The sequence below is a fragment of the Mustela nivalis genome (assembly GCF_964662115.1).
Source record: "Mustela nivalis genome assembly, chromosome: 7".
NCBI classification, from domain to species: Eukaryota; Metazoa; Chordata; class Mammalia; order Carnivora; family Mustelidae; genus Mustela; species Mustela nivalis.
In genome coordinates, this window is record NC_139026.1 from 83,444,810 (window position 1) to 83,465,016 (window position 20,207).

Below are 20,207 nucleotides of genomic sequence, written 5' to 3' on the forward strand. Positions count from 1 at the left end.
ACTCACTCACTTTAGAAAATTCATGACCAGGCATAGAGACTTTTCACCATTTTAGCTGCAGACTATTCCTGACCTGACCTTTATAGGCAAATGGGCTCACTGTGCCTTTTAAAGTGGGGCTCCAGAACTGAACAGGTGTAGGTTGTCTGACCATTACAGAGACTAGTAGGACTCTTATCTCCCTTGCTCTGAGTATTATAGTTCTAAAAGCATAATCCAACATCCCCATATCATTCTGTAGACACATAGTGAGCTAAGAGTACAACCCTTTCCTTCTTTGTTCTGTTCAGCCAATTCTGTCACTCTGTTATGCACTCATGCACTTTTGGGGGGGAATCTCAAATCAGGACTTTATCAGCTGCCCCATTAGATGTCACATTATGTTTAGGCAAGGGCTGTAGACAAGATCAGGAACAGGCACCCTATATCACTAAGTAGCTCTGCTTTCCATCCTCCATCTTCTACTACTTAAGAACACATCTGGGGAGAAAGGGAACTCGTTCCTGGAAAGTTACTCAAATATGTTCACTGCCTCTGCAGACACTGTTGAATAGAGCCATCAACTTGGAAAATCTATTGTCTTTGAGTCTCTGACTCCTCTAAACAATTCTTCCTGGTTGACTGAGTGTCATTTATCTCTGGAACACCCCTCCCTTCACTATTGAGAAGTCAAAACCTGTATTCAACTTACTGCACAAACCTGATTATATTTTCAACAAAATAATCTTGCTTCTTTCCCTAGTAGCACAAAATGCTGCATCCCTCTGAAGATCTTAGAGTGCTAATGATAAATCCTTACAGAAGGACTGCTGTAGGTCTTGTCAGTTCTCTCTGGGCACCCAGCACTCCAGCTGAGAACAGTGAAAGAGAACACAAGCCAGGTCCAGTGCCAAGAATACTCACCAGAGCATTGCCTATCTTTGATAGTGACATTCACCAGACCGACCTATCAGCAATAAAAGTAACAGCCCTTCCCCGCTGCCTTCAACAAAAATCCTAAATGCAAATTTGGAGAGTGTATTATGTTCCTCTAAGTTTTAGCAAGGAAGAGAAAAGAGTAACATGATCTTACAGTGTAGAATATAAGTTCAAAATCTCCCAAGGAAAAGGCAGAGCAGTTTGTCCCAGAAGAATATTTCCCTGCTCATATTTTCACAACGTTACTCGAAATTTAAACTTTGTCTTTTAATGCATAACATTTTTGAAGGATTACATTCAAGTTGGGTACTCAAAGACAAAATGAAATAATTATCTGATTAATTCAGTTAGCCATTCTACATAATTAAGACTCCTGTACCTTTTCAGGTCTGTTTTTTTTTTTTTTTTTTTAAGGTCATTCTCCGCATAATTTCCACGACTTTCTATTTCATCTTGGCCGAGAAATGTGTGATTTTGAAAAGAACCTCATGGCTGTAATATCAAAGATTTTCCTTCCACTGCTTTGGGGGAGGGGAGAACTTTTACCACTGCCTTTTAATTTTTTCCCACTGTCAGGGCTGTGCTTAAAGAGCCTATTAAACCATTTATTATATGTGAGAAGGGCACTAGAGAAATGATTGTTTCCACATTGCAACAACAAGTTAATCATAAATCTAAAAGGTTAACAAGAAAAATGAAATCAATTTTATACAAGTGAATCATGTTAAAAGAGTCAAAATGATATTTTACTTGCTAGCTATGAACCTGTTGATCTGATCCTATGCTTTTCAGACTTCATTGCTCATTAAAATGTTTAGTATAAACCTTGATTTTGGCAGTCCACACATGTCAGCACATTTTGGCTGAAATTTAATACTAGATTACTTGGACAGTTCATTTTCCTTCTCCTATGCAATGGAAAAAAACATGTTAATGCTTGGGCGTAAAAATTGTTCTTATTATTAAACAAAGAGGAAGAAGAGAAAATCTAGTAAATGCCTTTAATAGTAAAGAGTACTATGCAGATGTCAGCCTTATTAACGCTCCTTGGTATCATGATTATTTATGTAAAACCCTTTATTGACAGCATAAATCCACCATTTCATTATCATTTGCTGTAAATACGATGAACATTATAAATAAAAAATAAAAAATTCATTTCAGATTTATAACTAATGAGACACCAAAGTTCATTAAAAACACTTGTGGCATCTCTAACGAGTTTTAAAATGCCAACTTCAGAAATGGAGACAGACCAAGTACAGCATTCTGTATACTTGATCTGAGCTGTGCTGATTTACCCCTTGTATGTTTTACTGAATTAAGAAAGATAAACATGGGACTTTATAAGCCTCTAGGGAGAGACACCACAATTTACAACGTTTATGCCAAAGGCACAAAGTAGGAAGAACCCAGAGGGAGATGGAGGAAAACAAATCTTTCTTAAAGTAATTTTTCAAGCAACTGACAAGGTGACGTTCTCCAGGAAATGCCTTTTAGAATTACTTTTATGTGCTCTACGGATCAAACTGGCCCAGGCAATAGCGTACATTTAGGGCTTGAACACTCTTACAAAAACACTGCTATAAAATGAATAAACCTATACATGTATACACACATGAATATCTACCTGTTACACGGGATTTTTTTGTCCATTTCCACTTACCTAACCTACACTGCTAGAGGTTCTTTAAAACGGAAGTCCAGTATTCTGTCAAGGTAGAGTAACCAAAACAGGGTATGGATCTCTTTCAATCTCTACCGTGGGGCTGCGACACCAAAGATTTAATTCCAGACATGCCACGACACCCCAGTGTCAGGTCTCTTGGACTTAAGTCTCCACTCCAACAGCCTTTTCCTGATACTCTAATCTATGGTGACAAATGTGTCCTTAATTTGCGCGACACTTTTCAGCTGCCCTCATAGGAGACCACCTTGAAGGAGCGAGTAAAAGGTTTAGTCACGGTTTCTATTTTTCTATGTGAATCAATACATTCTAGTTAAATGGACAATTAATAGGTCACTTCCAAAATAGTGGTGTATCAGTCCTGGTTAATAAACAATCCCCAGAGTTGATAATGGACCCTATGTATTCAGCAAGTCCTGTATACACTCAGCTCATCCACTAAATCCCTTTTCAGGTGGACAGGGTTATATGGGAAGATGAGCTAGAATGAGTCTATAAAAGTCAGTTTCATTCACTGCTTTATTTTTCAGTCAAGTGCTTTAAATGGTGTCCAGAAATTCACTCGGAACGTGAGACAGGAGAAAAGATGGACACACAGAGCCTCGCTTTATGACCATACAAAAGGGCAACTGACCCTTGCCCGAGCCTTTTCCATGTGAAATGGCTCCTAAAGTTCATCTGCACAGTGAAAAATCGTGGTGAGGTCGCGTGTGGATGAGTCAAGTGAAAGTGACGATTGGTCACGGGTCTGTCACCCATTGTGGCTGGGTCCCTGCCATATAAAATGCTCTGTGGGAAAGTATCGGCCCCCTAAAGAGATGCTCAGAGGCCTGCAGCTCATTAAACGGCCAGCATTTGCTGCCTCACTTGTCAGGAATCATTCTGTTGAGCAACTGCTCTCCTGAAACATTCATAAAACACATTAACCGAGAGGCAGCAGGGACCTGAATTCAACCGTGATAGAGCTCTCTACTCCAGCCTGACTCAACTCCAATTTCACTTTTCACCTGATGGAGGGGTTAGCCTGAATAAATGTTTCCTCTTGGGCACCTGAAATAAATGTGCCCCTTTACTGGACTCCTTTTTCATAAGCTCAGATTCTCTGGTTACAGATTCTTATTTTACCTAGAAATCTCAAGATCAAGGTGAACTTTATTTCTTTTTTGTTTGACATTGTTTTCTTTGGCTATGTGAGTGTATGTGTGCATGTGTGCTCTGAAAGTTTTTCAAAGTTGTCATTCTCACTTCACCCCTGGACAATGTTTAAATTTTGTAATGTTCAAGGAAGAGTTCTCTTGAAAATGTTTCCTACAACTCTGGCTACTTTCCTTCAAGATCATAAAGAGGAGGTATTTGTCTCCTTTTACAACCTGGACAATTTTAACTATTTTCTACGGACACCCAGTGACTTTCTGTGTCACATTTTAAGCTGAATGGAAATTTCACACAGCACAATTTCTTAGCCTTCCTTCCTTTCTTTTTTCTTCTCTAAATGAGTATTGCTACATGTTTCAGAAAGAGCCAAACTGGTCCCTCTGAGATCTTTTATATCAAATGGAAAACAAGTCACTTTCCTTGGTGTGTCAGCCCTGGGTTTCAATGCCATTAGAAACTGCTCACAATTGCTCAGTGTGCTGAGGTCTGATAAATCTCTGGAAACCTCCTGAATAGGATCGCTGTGATTTTTTTAGTGAGGATTTAGCTCCTTGCCATTGCATTACCAATTAGTTTTCCAGAGCACATTAAATCCTGCTGCTTTGGTTTACAGAATAACTGAGGCATTGCTGATGAAGCATAAAAACTTACTTGCAAAAGCAGTGGGGGATGCAGGGCGCCGACAGGACCCACCGCAGCATGCCGAGTAGAATGGAGGGGCACTCAGGAAAAAAGGCTTGGAAGACGCTGTGGAGAAAGCATTGATCTCATGGATGAGCCATTTCTTTTAGACAATATTCAAAATTCCAGTTTCCCCAAAGCCAATGAGTAAAACATTTCATTTTCTAAGCCTTTACTTCGCTAGTTATAACTTTTACTGAAATTAAGGTCATTCTAAAGTAGCCTTTATCACCCAAAGAGATTGCCAAAGAGTTTAATCAAGATCTGGAAGATGTGTTAGAAATAATCAATGGATCAAAACCAAACTTAATAGTTAATTTTCTGTGTTGTCATAATTACATGTAGCATGTATTCTTTTATTTAAAATACCCCAGAGCAACACTATCCAAGAGAATGATCTGTGGTGATAGAATGTCCTTTATCTCTACTGTCCACTTGGAAATAAATATTTTTATCACTCTTGCTACATATTCAATGGCAACTTTTCTCTTAGTCATATTTAGTGAATATTATTTTGACATGAAGACATAGGTTTTTCAAGAACACAGTAATTTCAGACTTGTATTTTAACCAATTGATAAGCATGTATTTATTTTTGCCAATATTTTTGAAGGTATGTCAAAATAAGTGTATTGCCCAACAAGAATTTAGGTTCTTAATGCCTTCAAATTGCAAATTAACCATAAATCATAATATAATGGAAAGTTACCAATATTAATGTTCTCAGTTTTTTAATATCCAAGTTTTCAAATAATAAAATGTTTGTCTGAATAACATTTCCAAACATACACAGCAGGCTCAGTCAGTGGCACGTACAGCTCCTGATCTTGGAGTTGTAAGTTTGAGCCCCACACTGAGTAGAGAGATTATGTGAAAATAAAATCCTATAAAAAATGGCATTTTGAAAATACAGCAATTAAGCAAAGTACGAAAAGGAAATCCATTTTGGTGTTCAAAAGTACTATAAAACTTTTTTTCTGATTTTTTTTTAATATGCTCTATCCCCAATGTGGGGTTTGAACTCACGACCCTGAGATCGAGAATTGCACGCTCCACTGAATGAGCCACCCAGGCAGCCTATAAAACATTTTTTTTAATTTCACTGTTATCATAAGTCATTCTAATATTGACTATAAAACCATCAAAGAAATGACAAATCATTTCTTCTTAATTTAACATCTTATATTACAAGAAAATGGCATTATTTAGGCAGAGTTACATTTTTCATTATTCTTGGACTATAAGTACATTGAAAAATAAAAATATATTTTTATGTATAAGCTTTGTCACATTATGTTTATTCTCAAGCATTTCTGTTAACTTATTTCACCCCCAAAAGAAACATTCCACAGATAATTAAGTAACGGCAATTGCGCTGTTTGTCACAAAATGCAATGCTGTATTTACATGCATACAAGGAAACATTTATAACAATAGCTGGAAAAACACACATGAAAAAAATATTTGTACTTAATAAAGCGTAGAAAGTAAGCACACTAGTGAAACCACATGTACAAATTTTACCATTCTAACCAAAATGTTTCTCAGACTAACCCTATGGCCCTAAAAATAGAAAGCTAAAAGATTTTTAAAAAATGAATGGTTCATTTGAGACATGTGATCAATTAAATTCATTTGTGATAAATGAAGCTTTGAGATATATGATCTTAGTGTTAAGTTTAACCATAAAATGTTTGCACTGAATAGTTTATTACTATATATTACCTTATCTTAATGGAGGAAAGCTGTAATCAAAATGACATGTTATCTACCGTAATAAACTCTTGTGGCTACGGAACCACACATTACATGACCAAGCTTCAGGTTCCATTGTGTAGAATTTCTTCACCATTTTAAATCAACTCTTTGACATACATATATTTACACAGATTAGTTCATTCCTGATTCCCATACATAAATACACCTTGTTTAAACTGGCTTATGTGAAAATTGCTGTGAAATTCCAATTAAGTGCTCCATTTTTTTTTTAACATGTGCCTACAAACTGACATAAGTCAAATGTTAATCCAGCTGACCATGTGATTGCAGGGGTGTCGAATGGTATGAGGAAATGAGATTTAAAACAATGAAATGCAAAAAACAATAATAATAAAATAAACAATGAAATGCATTTAGAAATATATATTACACTTTAAAATTTTTATAAACCTCATGCTTTTTAAAGCAATGAACAAACAAAGAAACTTATTTGTGATAAAAACAAAGCAACAAGTTAACAGACCTGTTAAAACTTTTGTAAGCCATTAAGAACTACTCTGAAAATGCTCTAAAAAGGCAGAACACGGGAATTTCATCCTGGATGATATGCATTTCAAAGCCCATCAGTGCAATCTAAATACAGTCATTTTATCACTGATCATATTGGGAACAATTCATCACGAGTTTACTAAATAATATTTATGACAATAACATTTAAGGAGTGTCTACTAGACACCGGGCACTGGACTAGCTATGAATTTAACACACGCTATCTCATTCATTCATTACCATTCAGACTCAGAACCTCTACCACTCAGGCATGTGTCTGCAATGTGATGAGGACTATTTTCAGCAAATTTTTTAAAAAAGACAAGAGAAACATAAATATGATAGCATATTTAGTCATTAGCCAGGAAAGATAGGGATTTCATGCAGAGACTGCCAATTATTCCTAAGAGTTGGAACCCAGAAAAGGGACTCATCTCCCAAGCTTTCCATAAAAGAAAAACAAATGGCCTTTCGTGTGAGGGTGGAGGGGGGAACGGAACGCACACTGTCAGGTGCTACAGCATGATGTTAGGTTCTGTCAGCACAACGTTTCAGGATACTCAGAGTTTTGTATTCCACTGACAAAACTAGCTTCCAGTTTCTGTAGGAATCTGCTACAAGTCACAAACAAATCACTTAAAATTCTTGGAACTGAACTGTCTGAATCCAAATGACGAAAATCACTTACAGAAAACCTCATGGACTTTTCACTTCTTAATCAGATGTTCTGACTTAACTGAAGCCACAGAATCAAAATATCTATTAACTCTTCTGCATATTTAATTAAGGTGGGAACTTAGAGCCAACTTAACCGTGAACTGGCCTGATTTCTTTCCAAACTTAACGAGATGGTTCTGTGATACAAGCATCTCATAGCCAAGAACAATTACAAGCCTAACTACAGAGAAATTATCTCCAAAATTCTGTTGTCTAGAAAGCAAGCAATAATTTTTAAATTGCTTCTCTGTTATTATTTTCACTTTTCTTTTACTGATGGAGAAGAACAATGGGTACTTAAAAAAGGGTGAAACCACATTCTTTTTATTGTCCATGCAAAACTGTGGTACAAACTGACTTGAGTTGATGTTTCAAAGAAAGAATACTAAAGACCACTAATAAAACTTTCAAATAAATTTTGAGTCCACTGCAGTGCTATGCCAGTTGGCAGCACCTTTTAAAGATGAGGAGAAATGAGAAAAGGTTCCAAGATGTCTTAATAAGGCAATCAAAGGGTCAAAACATACCTCTAGGAAATAACAGGGAATTAAATAATTTTTAAAAAATGGTTTTAAATAACCTTCTTTAAGTGCCTGGTACATGGGCACCAGAAATAAAGAAATCTAAATTTGTGACCTGAAAAGAATACACATTTGAAATAGAGTGGACCCAAAAACAAGACTCCAAAGAATGGCAACCAGATGCCCAGAGTAGTAAGACCTAAGAAATATCACTTACCTAATGAGGTGTGATTTATTTTATCACACAACCTGAAAGGAATTCATTTATGTGATCCACATGCAAATTTGCTTTCAGTCACAAGGGAAAGCAAGTTAAGTAAATTCATCCTTTATCTTCCTGCTCATCAGAAAACAACAGAAGTCCACATTTTTTTCCTCAATGAGTATTTCAGACACAGAAAAACAAAGGTCTAATGTTCTGGTACAGCTATGAGAAGATAAATCAAGTGTAGTGTCTACTTGTTTGATTCTATCCTTTTAATTCTGTGCAAATAGTATTTATTGCATCTCTATCGAGTGCCACACAGTGTACTATGTACTGGGATTACAAAGATGAAAAAGAAACAGTTTCCTTCTCTACAAGAATTTCTATTTAGTGTTTCTTTACTTATAGATTTATATCTGCAGGTCAGAGAAATGAAATGCAAATTTTTCTTTTCTCCAAAGTCAATTTTGTTCTGTAAAATCTGAAGCATTCCCTGAGAAAGAGAGGCTTGAAAAAATTCATATGGTGCGTTTTCCTAACCATTGGTTCTCAACCCTGAATACACACTAGAATTAACTGGAGTGCTTTTCAAAGATACAGATGCCCAGGTCACACACCAATGGGGTTAAATCACACTGGCTAAGGGTGGGCTCGTTAGCACAGCATTGTTTCAAATGCTGCACAGGTCATTACAATGCATCGCCAGGATGGAAACACTGAAAAGAACACAAAACAATGTCTGACACAGCAGGCACTCTATACATGTTAGCCTTTACTCCTGCCATTGTTATGCAATTTGAGATCAACTGTGAGACAACCTATGAAAAGAAGCAGCATGGTCAAGACTTCCACTGAAATAGAGAAGTAAAAAGAAAAGATTATTGTTAAGAAGGCTTTGTCCAGGAAGGCTTTAATCAGGAACAACATCTTAATCCACACCTTGATTTGGAAGGTATCTAGAACTGCAAAGGATGAGAAAGAAGGCATTCCAACAAGGAAAGGTGGCAAGAACAAAAGGCGGGGGGATGGGTTGAGGAGGAGCACATGGGGCAGGTTAAGAAGACCTGCCCACTGCTGGCACTAGGCCCAAAGACTGAACTCTAAGGAATGTAGTTGGAGAACCGAAATGTTGCTGATGGAATGAAGGTGTTGGGAGAACAGAGTATTTCTATTTAATTTGACCATCAGATGGGGATAAAGAAGGCTTCCCTGAGTAGCTTGGCGATATGACAAAGCTCTGTTTTGGGAAAATTCACCTGGCAGTACTGGGTGCAATGTGGTGGAGCACCGTAAGGCTACGTGGAAGGGTCCCACTGCAGGAATAAGAATAGGTGATGGCACCCCTTTGTTTGGACACTGCACCAGCATCTTTTCCGGCCTCACTGCAGCAGGTGAGCAGATCTTGCTTCCTCTCAAGCTGTGGGGGTCCGGTTCATTGCAATCATCAAATATGTTCACTACCTCTGCTACCTCTCCCTTTAAGGCATCTCCATAGCAGTGCTGACAAATCTGAGGAAAACCATTGCTCTTTTTATTATAAAGTCAACATCCCAGGAGAGAATAGCATAACAGAATAGAATGGGTAGCTCTCCAATTCTAGAAGCCCTAATGGAGACTCCTTGAGCCCCAAGCTATATCACCCTGTGTGACTAATCCTTGCACTGATCTACTCCAGCAGGAGACAACCCTGGCCAGAGTTTTATCTGATTGTTACCCTGATTTCACCCTGTAGCAGATTTTAAATGGCTATAAATTATTTGACACTCCTTCCCCTGAGAGGTAAGATCTCGATTTCCCCTTGACTTTTATTTGGGATGACCCTGCTGCCTTGTTTCACAGAAGGCTATGGAAGAAATGTCATTCTAGAACTTTAATACCTAGGCCACAAGGATTCTTGCAGCCACTCTTGGGGTTTTTAGAGTGTTTGCTCTTAAAACACTCCCTTTCATAACCCAAGCGTTATGCTATTAGAAGTTCAAGACACTTGGAAAGTCCAAGTGTGGACTGCTGGAACAGCTTCAGCCATGTGTGAAGCTGTTTTGGACATCCAGCCCAGCTGGGTCTTTAGAAGACCACAGCTCTGGCTGCCATCTAGCTGTAATGAGATTCTAAGAGAGAACTACCCAGCAGAGCCCAGTCAACCCACGGGACTGTGAGAGAAAATAACGAATTGTTCCTTTAAGCTTCTAAGCTTTGAGATGGCTTTTTACACAGTAATTCCCCTTTTTTTCCCCCAACACTTTGCCTGTGGAGAAATGGTGGGAAGGAGTCTTTCAGATCTTTCCCTGTATGTTGTCAGGGGGCTTTTGTAGTATGTGTTTGAAAGTCAGATGCTGACTGTAATCTCTGTTCTTATTTTGAAATGAGGAAACAGAGGTTCAAGGAGCTTCTGTGAATTATGATTATATAAGCAATAATATAAAGACCTTAGACATGAATCTAGGCTTTAAAATTATGGAAATGCTGCTAAAATCAGCTCATAACACTGTATTGTTAAATTTACTCAACTTGCCATTTTTGCTTTGGAGGAACTGTTGGCAAATTTTACTTTAAAAAATACTTTAGGCTTGGGGCACCTGGGTGGCTCAGTGGGTAGGGCCGCTGCCTTCGGCTCAGGTCATGATCTCGGGATCCTGGGATCGAGTCCCGCATCGGGCTCTCTGCTCTCTGCTCGGCAGGGAGCCTGCTTCCTCCTCTCTCTCTGCCTACTTGTGATCTCTGTCAAATAAATAAATAAAATCTTTAAAGAAAGAAATACTTTAGGCTTTGCAGCCAGAGGTCTCTGTTGCAACTATTCAATGTGTGATGCAAAAGCACCTACAGAAAGTACATAAAGAAATAGGACTGACTCTTTTCCTGCTTTAAAAAGTACTGTTTTGGGGCGCCTGGGTGACTCAGTGGGTTAAAGCCTCTGCCTTCGGCTCAGGTCATGATCCCAGGGTCCTGGGATCGAGCCCCGCATCAGGCTTTCTGCTCAGCAGGGATCCTGCTTCCTCAAATCTATCGGCCTGCCTTTCTGCCTACTTGTGATCTCTGTCTGTCAAATAAATAAATAAATAAATAATCTTTAAAAAAATAAATAAATAAAAAATAAAAAGTACTGTCTTTTGGTTTCAGATCCAATGTAACTATAGAATTGGTTCAGTACATCTAAACTCAATCCAGCTCTAGGATAGTCTCTTTAAGAAATATGGCACCAATCATGGTTTTTATTCTTTTAATGTACAAAAACCTCTTCAAAGAATAACCTAACACCTTCACATATTTTAATTTTTTTTTTCAGAGTAGAGAGAGTACACCTGGGCATGTGAGAGTGGGGTGGGACAAACAGAGGGAAAAAGACAGAATCCTAAGCAGGCTCCATCTCATTGTTCCTGGGACCGTGACCTGAACCAAAATCAAGAGTGAGACACTTAACCAACTGAGTCAACCAGGCTCCTCCACATATTTTAATTTTAAAAGTTGTCAGAAATTTAACATTCTAAAGAACAAGAAATTTTGAGTCTTACCAAAAGGACTGGTAATAATGTATCATATATCGCATATTTTATTTCTGACAGCCACTTTGAGTTAATAAAATTAAGGTTGTTATGGCAAGGTGACTAAACGTGAAAGAAGAGTGAAAAACCCAATTCATCATTGGAATATTGATAATCAAGAAGTCAATTAAGTATTCAGTAATATAGAAAAAGATGTGAAGTTTTTTTTTCTTTCCTTTCCCCAGATGCTTTTGTTCTGAAACAAAAGTCTAAAAGCTTCAGAGGCTTTTTGATCTTTGACTTCAGAGAGAATTTTAGTGCCTTCAGTTTACTGTTCACATAGCTCACAAAAATGTGCCCCTGAAATATTCCCAACTAATAGCTGGTTGACAAAATGAATAATGCTATTAAAAATAGGATCAGTTATGGTGACTTTATATAAAGTGATGAATCACTCAGCATTGCCAAATCAAGTACTGACTGGAGGCTAAAAAGAATAAAAGGGAGAGATTTCATTAAAAGTGGAAACATTACTGAAAGTAAAATAAAATGTTTTGGAATAAAATATACAAGGGTCTGGTAAGCATATTATACATTAAGGCAAAAATCCAATTTCTTACTAAGAGAGTGTAAAATAGAAAAGCATGATCTAATGAAGTCTTAAATAAAGATTCTAACAAGCATTCCTAGATAAAAATCATACTGTTTCTTTTTCCAATTTGCCTTTTTATTCCTGACAGACTCCAGGTATATTCAAATGAAAACTTATGCTTCTTAACTGGTTTAAAAACTGTGTACTTTCACTATTTAAAAAAAAAAAACTGTAATTAGGAAAAATAATTTAAAACCTCTGTTAATCCAAGACTAAGCAGAAAAATACTGTATTAAGAGCTACAAATCAAGTTCCCTGAAAGATATAATAAGGGGCACCCAGTGGCTCAGTCGGTTAAGTGTCTACCTTTGGCTCAGGTCATGATCCCAGGGTCGTGGGGTAGAAATCTGCTTTGGGCTCCCTGCTCAGTGGGGAGCTTGCTTCTCCCTCTCCTTCTCCCCCTCTCTGTGCCTGTGCTCTCTCTCTTTCTACCTAATAAATAAAATCTTTAAGAAAAGGAAAGATATGATAAGACAGTATTTTAAAGTTATAAACCATAACAACAACAGAAACAGGGTGGTGAAAACAGGCTGAGTGAGGTGTAAATGAAATACTTACCAGCCCCCACAAACCTAAAGACACGTTTGTTTAAATATGTTAAAGATAAGAACATTTCACTTCTGTAAAAACTTGCATAGCAAAACATCTAGAAGTATTTTATGAATACATCTATTACTTGTGTTGCTTCCCTTACTTTCATGCTGCTCTCATTTCTATTATTCAGCAGCAAACCTAAGCATAAAGTGATTTCTTAAAGCAAAGGAGACGTTTTTCTGATGGGCACAAGAACAGAAGGAAGGAGGCACACTCAAAAAGTGATACAATGGAATTTAATTCACAGCTTCAGTTCCAATATCTGAAGCCCATTTATGGCAAATAAATGTATATAAAATCACTGTCGACAACCAATATCTGAAGCCCATTTATGGCAAATAAATGTGTATAAAATCACTGTCGACAATCCTTTTAAATCACCCACAACATATGGCATCCTTTGGCTTCCTGCACATAACTCTGAACTCTCTGAATCCTATGTTTACTTATGCATAAATGTGTACACAATTTTCTGGGCATTCAAGCCTCTTTAAATAACCCTCAGATCTCTTAAGTCAATAGGAGTTTAGGGGAAAGTTCTAAAATGTTCCTACTTGCCTGCTCATTTACTCCTGTTTTATTATTAAACCTCAATAGCTTCAATACCTGTTAACAGATTGAGATTCCTTGTTGTTAAAGTGGAGTAGAGAAGGTAGAGCAGCATATGTTAGGGGTTGGGATTGGGATAGGTACTACAGTCAGAGGCAAATTAAATGCACATAAATTGCTACGCCACTGTAGCTCCAACTCAGGAATTATTCTGTAAAGAGGGTGGCTTACTGAATCACTACTAGAAGGGAAGGGACTGTCTATAGTCTGTTGGTTCTCTTCACAGCAAAAATCTCTCCATGAATCTGAAGCAGATTCAGATTGGGGAACATAGAACAGTTTGTTCAGAGCTGATTCTCACGAACTGTATTAAGTTATTAATACGTTAATATAAATCCAAAGACACGTTAAGAAGATACAAAAAATATGTACATGTAGTAAGAACAGGCAAAGTAAGAATATCTGCAAATTCCATCAAAGGATGGTTGGGGTGATGGTCTGAGCAAGGAACCACTGGAATGGGGTCCATCCTTACCCTTCTCTGGATTCTCCATTCTCCACCCTGGTACAGGGTCAGCATCACCAACATTTAAGATGCTGTGATTTTAATTTGCCAGAACAAATCTATAAAGCACAGTGGTAGCAAAAATAAGTGAAAAACTCTGGCTTAATAAATTAGATCACAAAGTCTTTAAGCAGGCATAGACAAAACTAAGTGCAATTAATTTAAGACAGCATTATGGATTAACAGGTAAATAGTAACAAGAATTGGGAGGTGGACAGGAAAACTAGAGTGCACATTAAGTATTAATGGTAAGAAGGAATCCTAACAAGGGGTCAGTAAAATGCCATGGATCTGGTACCTTTCCTATAGTATATAGTAAAACTTCCTTGACAAAATTTAAAAAAGAAAGAAAGAAAAGACTCACCTATCTAGAAGAAACAATTGCTTTCTAATCCTTTTAAGAAGTAGATTTAATAATAAATAACATTCAGGAAATTATCTTTATGTCAATTTTTTAATGTTTAAAATAACAAATGTCATTAAAAAGCAAGGCCTATCTCCACTTATTTTTTTTTCCTCAAATATTCCATTTATTTATCTGACAGAGAGAGAGATCACAAGTAGGCAGAGAGGCAGGCAGAGAGAGATGGGGATGCAGGCTCCCCGCTGAACAGAAAGCCCGACGCAGGGCTCCATCCCAAGACCCCAAGATCATGACCAGAGCCAAAGGCAGAAGCTTAACCGACTGCGCCACCCAGGTGCCCCTCCACTTATTTTTGAATAAATCTGGTAACATAACCAAGATAAATTTAAATTTTTCAGCTTTTGACATTTCAAAGTTCTCTTTTATATAAAAAAATGAATATTTTAATCTAGCACAATAGTCACCAAATAATGACATACATGAACTTTTGAGGAAGGTTGTCTGATGATTCTAATTTACTTGCAAAACCTCCTGGTTTCCCCTAATAAACTGTAACAGATCCAAAGATTCAACCCTGGAGGTAAACTATTTACTACCTTCTATTGCACTAAATGTGCCGGTCTAGAGCCTTGAGGAATGCCCTTTGATTTTTAAGGTTTTTAAACTACTCTATATAAACCACTTGATGACATATAGCTACAGAGTATCTTCTTCCTACTCGGAATACTCAGATCACTTTTCCGGAATGAAGCACTGAGAGCCATCCTCTCATTTATTACCTGTAAATCCCTGTTACTGTCTAACTGTCTCCACCTTGCAGATCCTCAGCAAGATGAACAGGGAAGGCCAATCTCTTTCCTTCTGGGCTCAGACATAAAATCACAATTGATTTATTATTGCAAGACATGTAATTGGTTATCACTAGTTTCTGCTATTCAATGAAAGACTAAAATAAGGAATACGAAGATACAGGGTAATTTTTTTTTTTTTCACAAGTCCACAGAAGTTTTCACTGCTACTTCTGACAAAAACAAAATTGGTAAGTGAAGTAAATCACTGTAGGAAAAAAACTGGCCTACCAGGAAGATTAAAGTAGCTAACAGTTATGAAAATACTTGGTAAGCCACAAAGCAGTATGAACATGGAATATAAGCTCCACAAGGGCAGAGACAGTCATCTGTTTTGTGCACTGACTGTCCCAGTGGCCTAGGACTGAGCCTGACACATGGGAGATAGTTGATAAGCATTTGCTGCATGAATGAAATATGTGGTATAATTAAAAATGGGTAACAAAGATAATGAAGCAGAAATTGCATGCAGGGGCAGAAGTCCTTTAGTTAAATGGTTCTGTAGCTCACCAACACACCAATTAATAGAACTCTGGGCTTTTTTCATTCGACATTCGGGTTGGTACGCCCAACGAGTTAAAGTTGAAAAAAAAAAAAAAAAGCGAGTAGTCAATATGCTGAAATGATTAAAGATAACATTTTTTGGTCCACTCCAAAGTAAGTGTCTGAAGGATCAGAAGCAGTCATTTGCTGACATTTCAGAAAGAAATATAAAGAAATCCTGTTATCTTTCCAAAAATGGTAGTTCTCTCTCCTCTATATTCTCTACAGAACATCAATCATTATGTCATCAGTCAGCTAATTTTCAGGTGATAGTAACCTTGTCAGTACTCATTATAACTTCATAATTCTATAGTAGAAAAGAATTCCCACAACATTCGGTAGGACAAAAATCTGTCACTTAAATAAAACTAGGGCAATGTTCAGAAAACTACATTCTGTGTCAAATTACAAAGATAAATGAATGTAAATGCTGGTTTTAAGCAGCATATTTGTAGGAACAAATAGAGAGCGCTTTAATTTTCTTAAGATACTTCTCTAGATTCAAAACTTAAATGCACTCCTATATTTTTTTAAATAAACAGTTATTTGTTCAAATAAAACCCAGGAGAATATCATACCTTCAATGAGAACTAAGTAAAATATTGGGAAAATATATGCTTAAACTATATTAGAACACCTAAAAGGGAAATATAAATTCTTGTTCTCTTATTCTAAAAAGCATTTTTGCATTTTGACACTTTAATAAGTGTACAAGAATGATTATATCCTTGAAAATTTTTAAAAATGTAGTTAGGAGTACCTTTACCCAATAATTGCAATATTTCTAATGAAACAGATACACAAAATGCTTTTCCGGTTATTGAAATATCTGTGCTTGATTTGCATTTGGTTTATTTAAATTTAATCTGTAAAATGCACAAAGGTGAAAATTAAGTAAATTTCAGTGGTTGAGTAGCCAATCATGATCAGGACCAATTTAAAAATCTTTAAAAATAACTTCAATGAACTCAATGCCAAACCACTAAAAGTTATGCAAATCACCAATCTTTTTGAAAATGTTATTTTTCATGACCCAACATAATTTACTAATTCTTACTTAGGTGAGCCGGCTATATACGTTTCTAATTTTCCAAATACTTTAGAAATAACAGAGTGGCCCAAATTTCCAAGGAACAAAAACCCTGCCTTTAACTGTATATTGTTCATTTCCCAAGATGAAAAAAGTCTTCCTAGAGTTTAGGTTTTGCACTTTATGAATAAGACCGATGCTCATATAATTATATTTGTTCCATTCTGTTAGTAACCATTTCAAACTGAAAGACTAGGACAGGTTCTAAACATGTTAAATTCTATAAAGCCATTAGCAATAAATTTGATCCGGCAGTTTGCTGGGACAATGGAATCTGCTGAAAAAGCGTCTATTAGTCATTCTCGACAAACCCATCGGGATTAAAAGAATGAGTTAAGATCGTCTAAGGACGCAGCGGAAAAAAAAAATTAATCCAATTGGATCTCAGCTTCTGAGTTTCTAAGAGATTTTCCTTTTCTCACTGCCCATTTCGGCTGCCACTCCATTCCCTTTAGCTAATATCTGACTAAGCTAATATCTGACTTTAGCTAATATCTAAGTTCGCATCCTCTTCCCAATCATAACACTTGGATTTTATCCGAAAATGAAAACAAACCAAAACTGCCTTTCTCTGGGTAAGAAAATTCCTATTTATTGGTGAATCTCCTATTCCAGGTGCCAATTCAGTTGTTTCGGCTCACCACAAAGAAAAAGTCGGCCTTGCGATTTCCTTGCGCCTTAGTAATCCAAAATATTAAGAATGGGGAAAGTCAAAAGTTTGCGCAATTCTGCTTCCAAAAATCTTTGCGAGCGTTCCTGGACATCGCCAACAGTTTGAGAAGAAAAAGCCCCCAAAGCGGACCTCGAGAACTTCTCCTTGCCAAAAACTTCCCGGGGAGCTACTGTCGCGCGGCCTCCCAGGACAGCAGACCGCGGGCAGAAAAGCTCAACTTGGGAAACCCCGTGAAATTGGTCCAGCGAGCCCAGAGATCTTGGGGACTGGGGCTGCTCTTTCCCGCTAACCCAATGAGGTGCATTCAGGGTTTCTCCGGAAAGGCCTGAAAATCAAGGTAGCCCTACCACTTGTTGAAAGGAGACCGAGAGGAAAGGGGTGGCATGGGATGGGGGAGGGGAGGTGTCACAGTCAGTGGTGGTACCTTCTTCACCCCCGAAGTGGCATCTCCGCTAAAGCTCGAGAAGCTCTAGAAGGTCCCAGGCCAGAGCGGATGCCTGCGCGCTGGGGCCGGGACTCCCTTGACGCAGGGCGCACCGCGGAGCGCCCGAATCCCGGTCCAGCCGTGCAGGAGGCGCCAGGCGCGGCTGGGGAGGGAAGAGCTAGCTCACCTGGGGCTGAAGGCTGGAAGGTACATTCTCGGTCCGCCGGGGCCCGGCCCGGCAGCCTGGGGCCGTCCGCCGAGGGGCTGAGCACTTGAAAAGCCCAACGCGTGCCGTACGGCGCGCCGGGGGCGCTGACTTGTTCCGCCGCAGGGCACAGCTTGAGGGGAACGGGGCTGGCCGGCAGGGGCCTGACCTGCGCGCGGGCGGCTGTGGCGGCGGCGGCGGCGACTAGAGCCGACGCGGGGCCGTGGTGCGCGGGTGGCTGCAGCCCGTGCGGCGGGGCGCCCCCAGCCCGCAGCAAGTTCTCGATCAGGAAACTCTTGCCCAGGTTGCCAAAGCCCGGCGCTGTGGGGAAGTTGAGGAGCGCGGAGGACGCTACCACGTCCCAGTACGCGCCGGCGTGGGCCGCCACGGCGCTGGGGAGCATAGTGCGGCCGCGGGCGCGCCCGCTTCTCGCTCCGCGCCCCGCACGGGGCCCGCGCCGCCGCCTCCGGTCGCAGCCTTCCGCAGAACTGGAGCGCGCTGAGCCCGGGAAGAAGGAGAGGGCACCGAGGACGCCGGCAGGCTCGGAACGATATTATTTATTTGGGTTGGGCGGTTTTTTTTTTTTTTTTTTTCAAGGATGGGAGGAGTGATTGTGGGAGGGGGAGCTGTGCGTGTCTCTGGCCCGCGGCGTAGGCTCTGGGGGCGCCGGAGGAGTCCCTCCCGCTCCCTATGCAGATCCGGACTTTTCTTTTTTTTCTCTAGAAGGCTGGAAGGTGTGTCTAGCCCATCCATTCATGTCACCCGGCCCACAAAGTGACAGACGCGGCCAACAATAAGGGCGGCCCAGAGAGTCTGAGCTTTGGCAAAGGGAGGGGACGCAGAGCGGGAGGAGGTGGGCGTGGAGGCGACGTGAACCGGGCGCGCTCGCCCGGTCCCCACGGCCGGGGCCTTGGCTCTAGAGCCCACGCAGCTCCCGGGGCGCGAGAGCTCGCGGCCGCGGAGAAGTGCCCCGAGGGCGGGCGACACTCCCTTCTAGAGAGCGCTCGGTGTACCACCTGTTGGTCGACTCCCGGCTCTCCAATGTTGATGCCACTTCTTCAGGAATGAAGGGGAGTCCAAGGGAAACGAATAGTTGTCACTAGTGTCTTGAAGGGCTGTAGTCATCAGAGAAAGTCGCAAGTGTTACTGAGACATCGGGGTCTTACAGATGAGAAGGTTTAAAAAGTGGGATGCATATGAGATGCGCCCTCCGCGCCCCGCCCCCCCCCCCCTTTAAGGCAAAGGAAATGAGTTTTTCTTGAAGACCTTTAAAGAATTTCGTAGTTTCTAGTAACTTTTTAATAAGATTTGACTTAGGAATCACTCCAGAAGAAATGTTCTAATAAATTTTGACCTAGAGAAAGAGATCTTAGTTGGAGTTGGCTAAATGGTTGGATCCAAAACCCAGGAAGGAAAGCACCACCAAGTTTTCCTAACACACAGACCAGGATGAGAATTACTTAGGATTACAGCTGCTCTCCCCTCCCTCCCCCGTAGAAATCTGGGCAGTTTCCAATTTATTAACAGCCTGCTGGAGACTGGACAGGCAAAAGTCTGTGTGTAGTTAAAAGTTCCTTTAACCACAAGGCAATTTAAATCTCCTCATTTTAGAAACTGTAGCAATGGAATTTTAAAACTGTGACTTCTCTGTCAATTAACAATTCCCATTGCTACTCTCCTGTGCAGATTTAGATGAATTTACTTAAAATAAAAATTTTAAAGAATGTCTGAAAGGCTTGGGGTTGCACATATGGTTTTCCTTTTTATCCTAATAGTTTTTAGTTTACTTAAAAGCTGGCCAGGGTTGCCAGGCTAGTGAGATAAATTTCCTTTAAAAATTCACCTCGTTGATTTGTGTTTCATTTACACTAGGTATGTCAAAAGCTTTCTAGAAATCCACTCACTCTGCTGCTGCTAAATGGAAGGGACGTTATTTGAGAGGGTGGTGTATGTTACTAACATTCATTCACTTACAGTTTTAGTCAACAAATCTTTACTGAGAATTTCATATTTATTAAGCATTTGTGGTGGTCCTGAGAATGTGTAGAAGGTGAAAAGAAAGGTCTGGC

The 20,207-nt window shown here is 39.4% G+C and overlaps 2 protein-coding genes across 5 annotated transcripts in view; one reads left to right on the forward strand and one right to left on the reverse strand.

Moving 5' to 3' along the window:
* DBX2 (developing brain homeobox 2) overlaps positions 1-18,687 on the reverse strand; it is a 34,999-nt gene extending 16,312 nt beyond the window's left edge. Inside the window, exons 1-2 of one of the 2 annotated variants that reach the window (XR_014314504.1) lie at positions 18,121-18,595; positions 4,412-4,507 (exon numbers count right to left, since the gene is read on the reverse strand). Coding sequence is in view for 1 of the 2 variants with exons in the window: in XM_082742294.1 (XP_082598420.1) it covers positions 4,412-4,507; positions 18,121-18,541 (517 nt within the window). In the remaining variant the exon portion in view is untranslated. Of the gene's footprint in view, positions 1-4,411; positions 4,508-18,120 lie in introns of both variants that reach the window. The other variant, XM_082742294.1, reaches the window with a different exon arrangement.
* Positions 17,499-20,207, forward strand: part of LOC309870140 (uncharacterized protein) — a 101,959-nt gene continuing 99,250 nt past the window's right edge. For all 3 annotated transcript variants that reach the window (XR_014314505.1, XR_014314506.1, XM_082742295.1), the window contains exon 1: positions 17,499-17,846. The gene's annotated coding sequence lies outside the window, so the exon portion shown is untranslated. The remainder of the gene's footprint in view (positions 17,847-20,207) is intronic.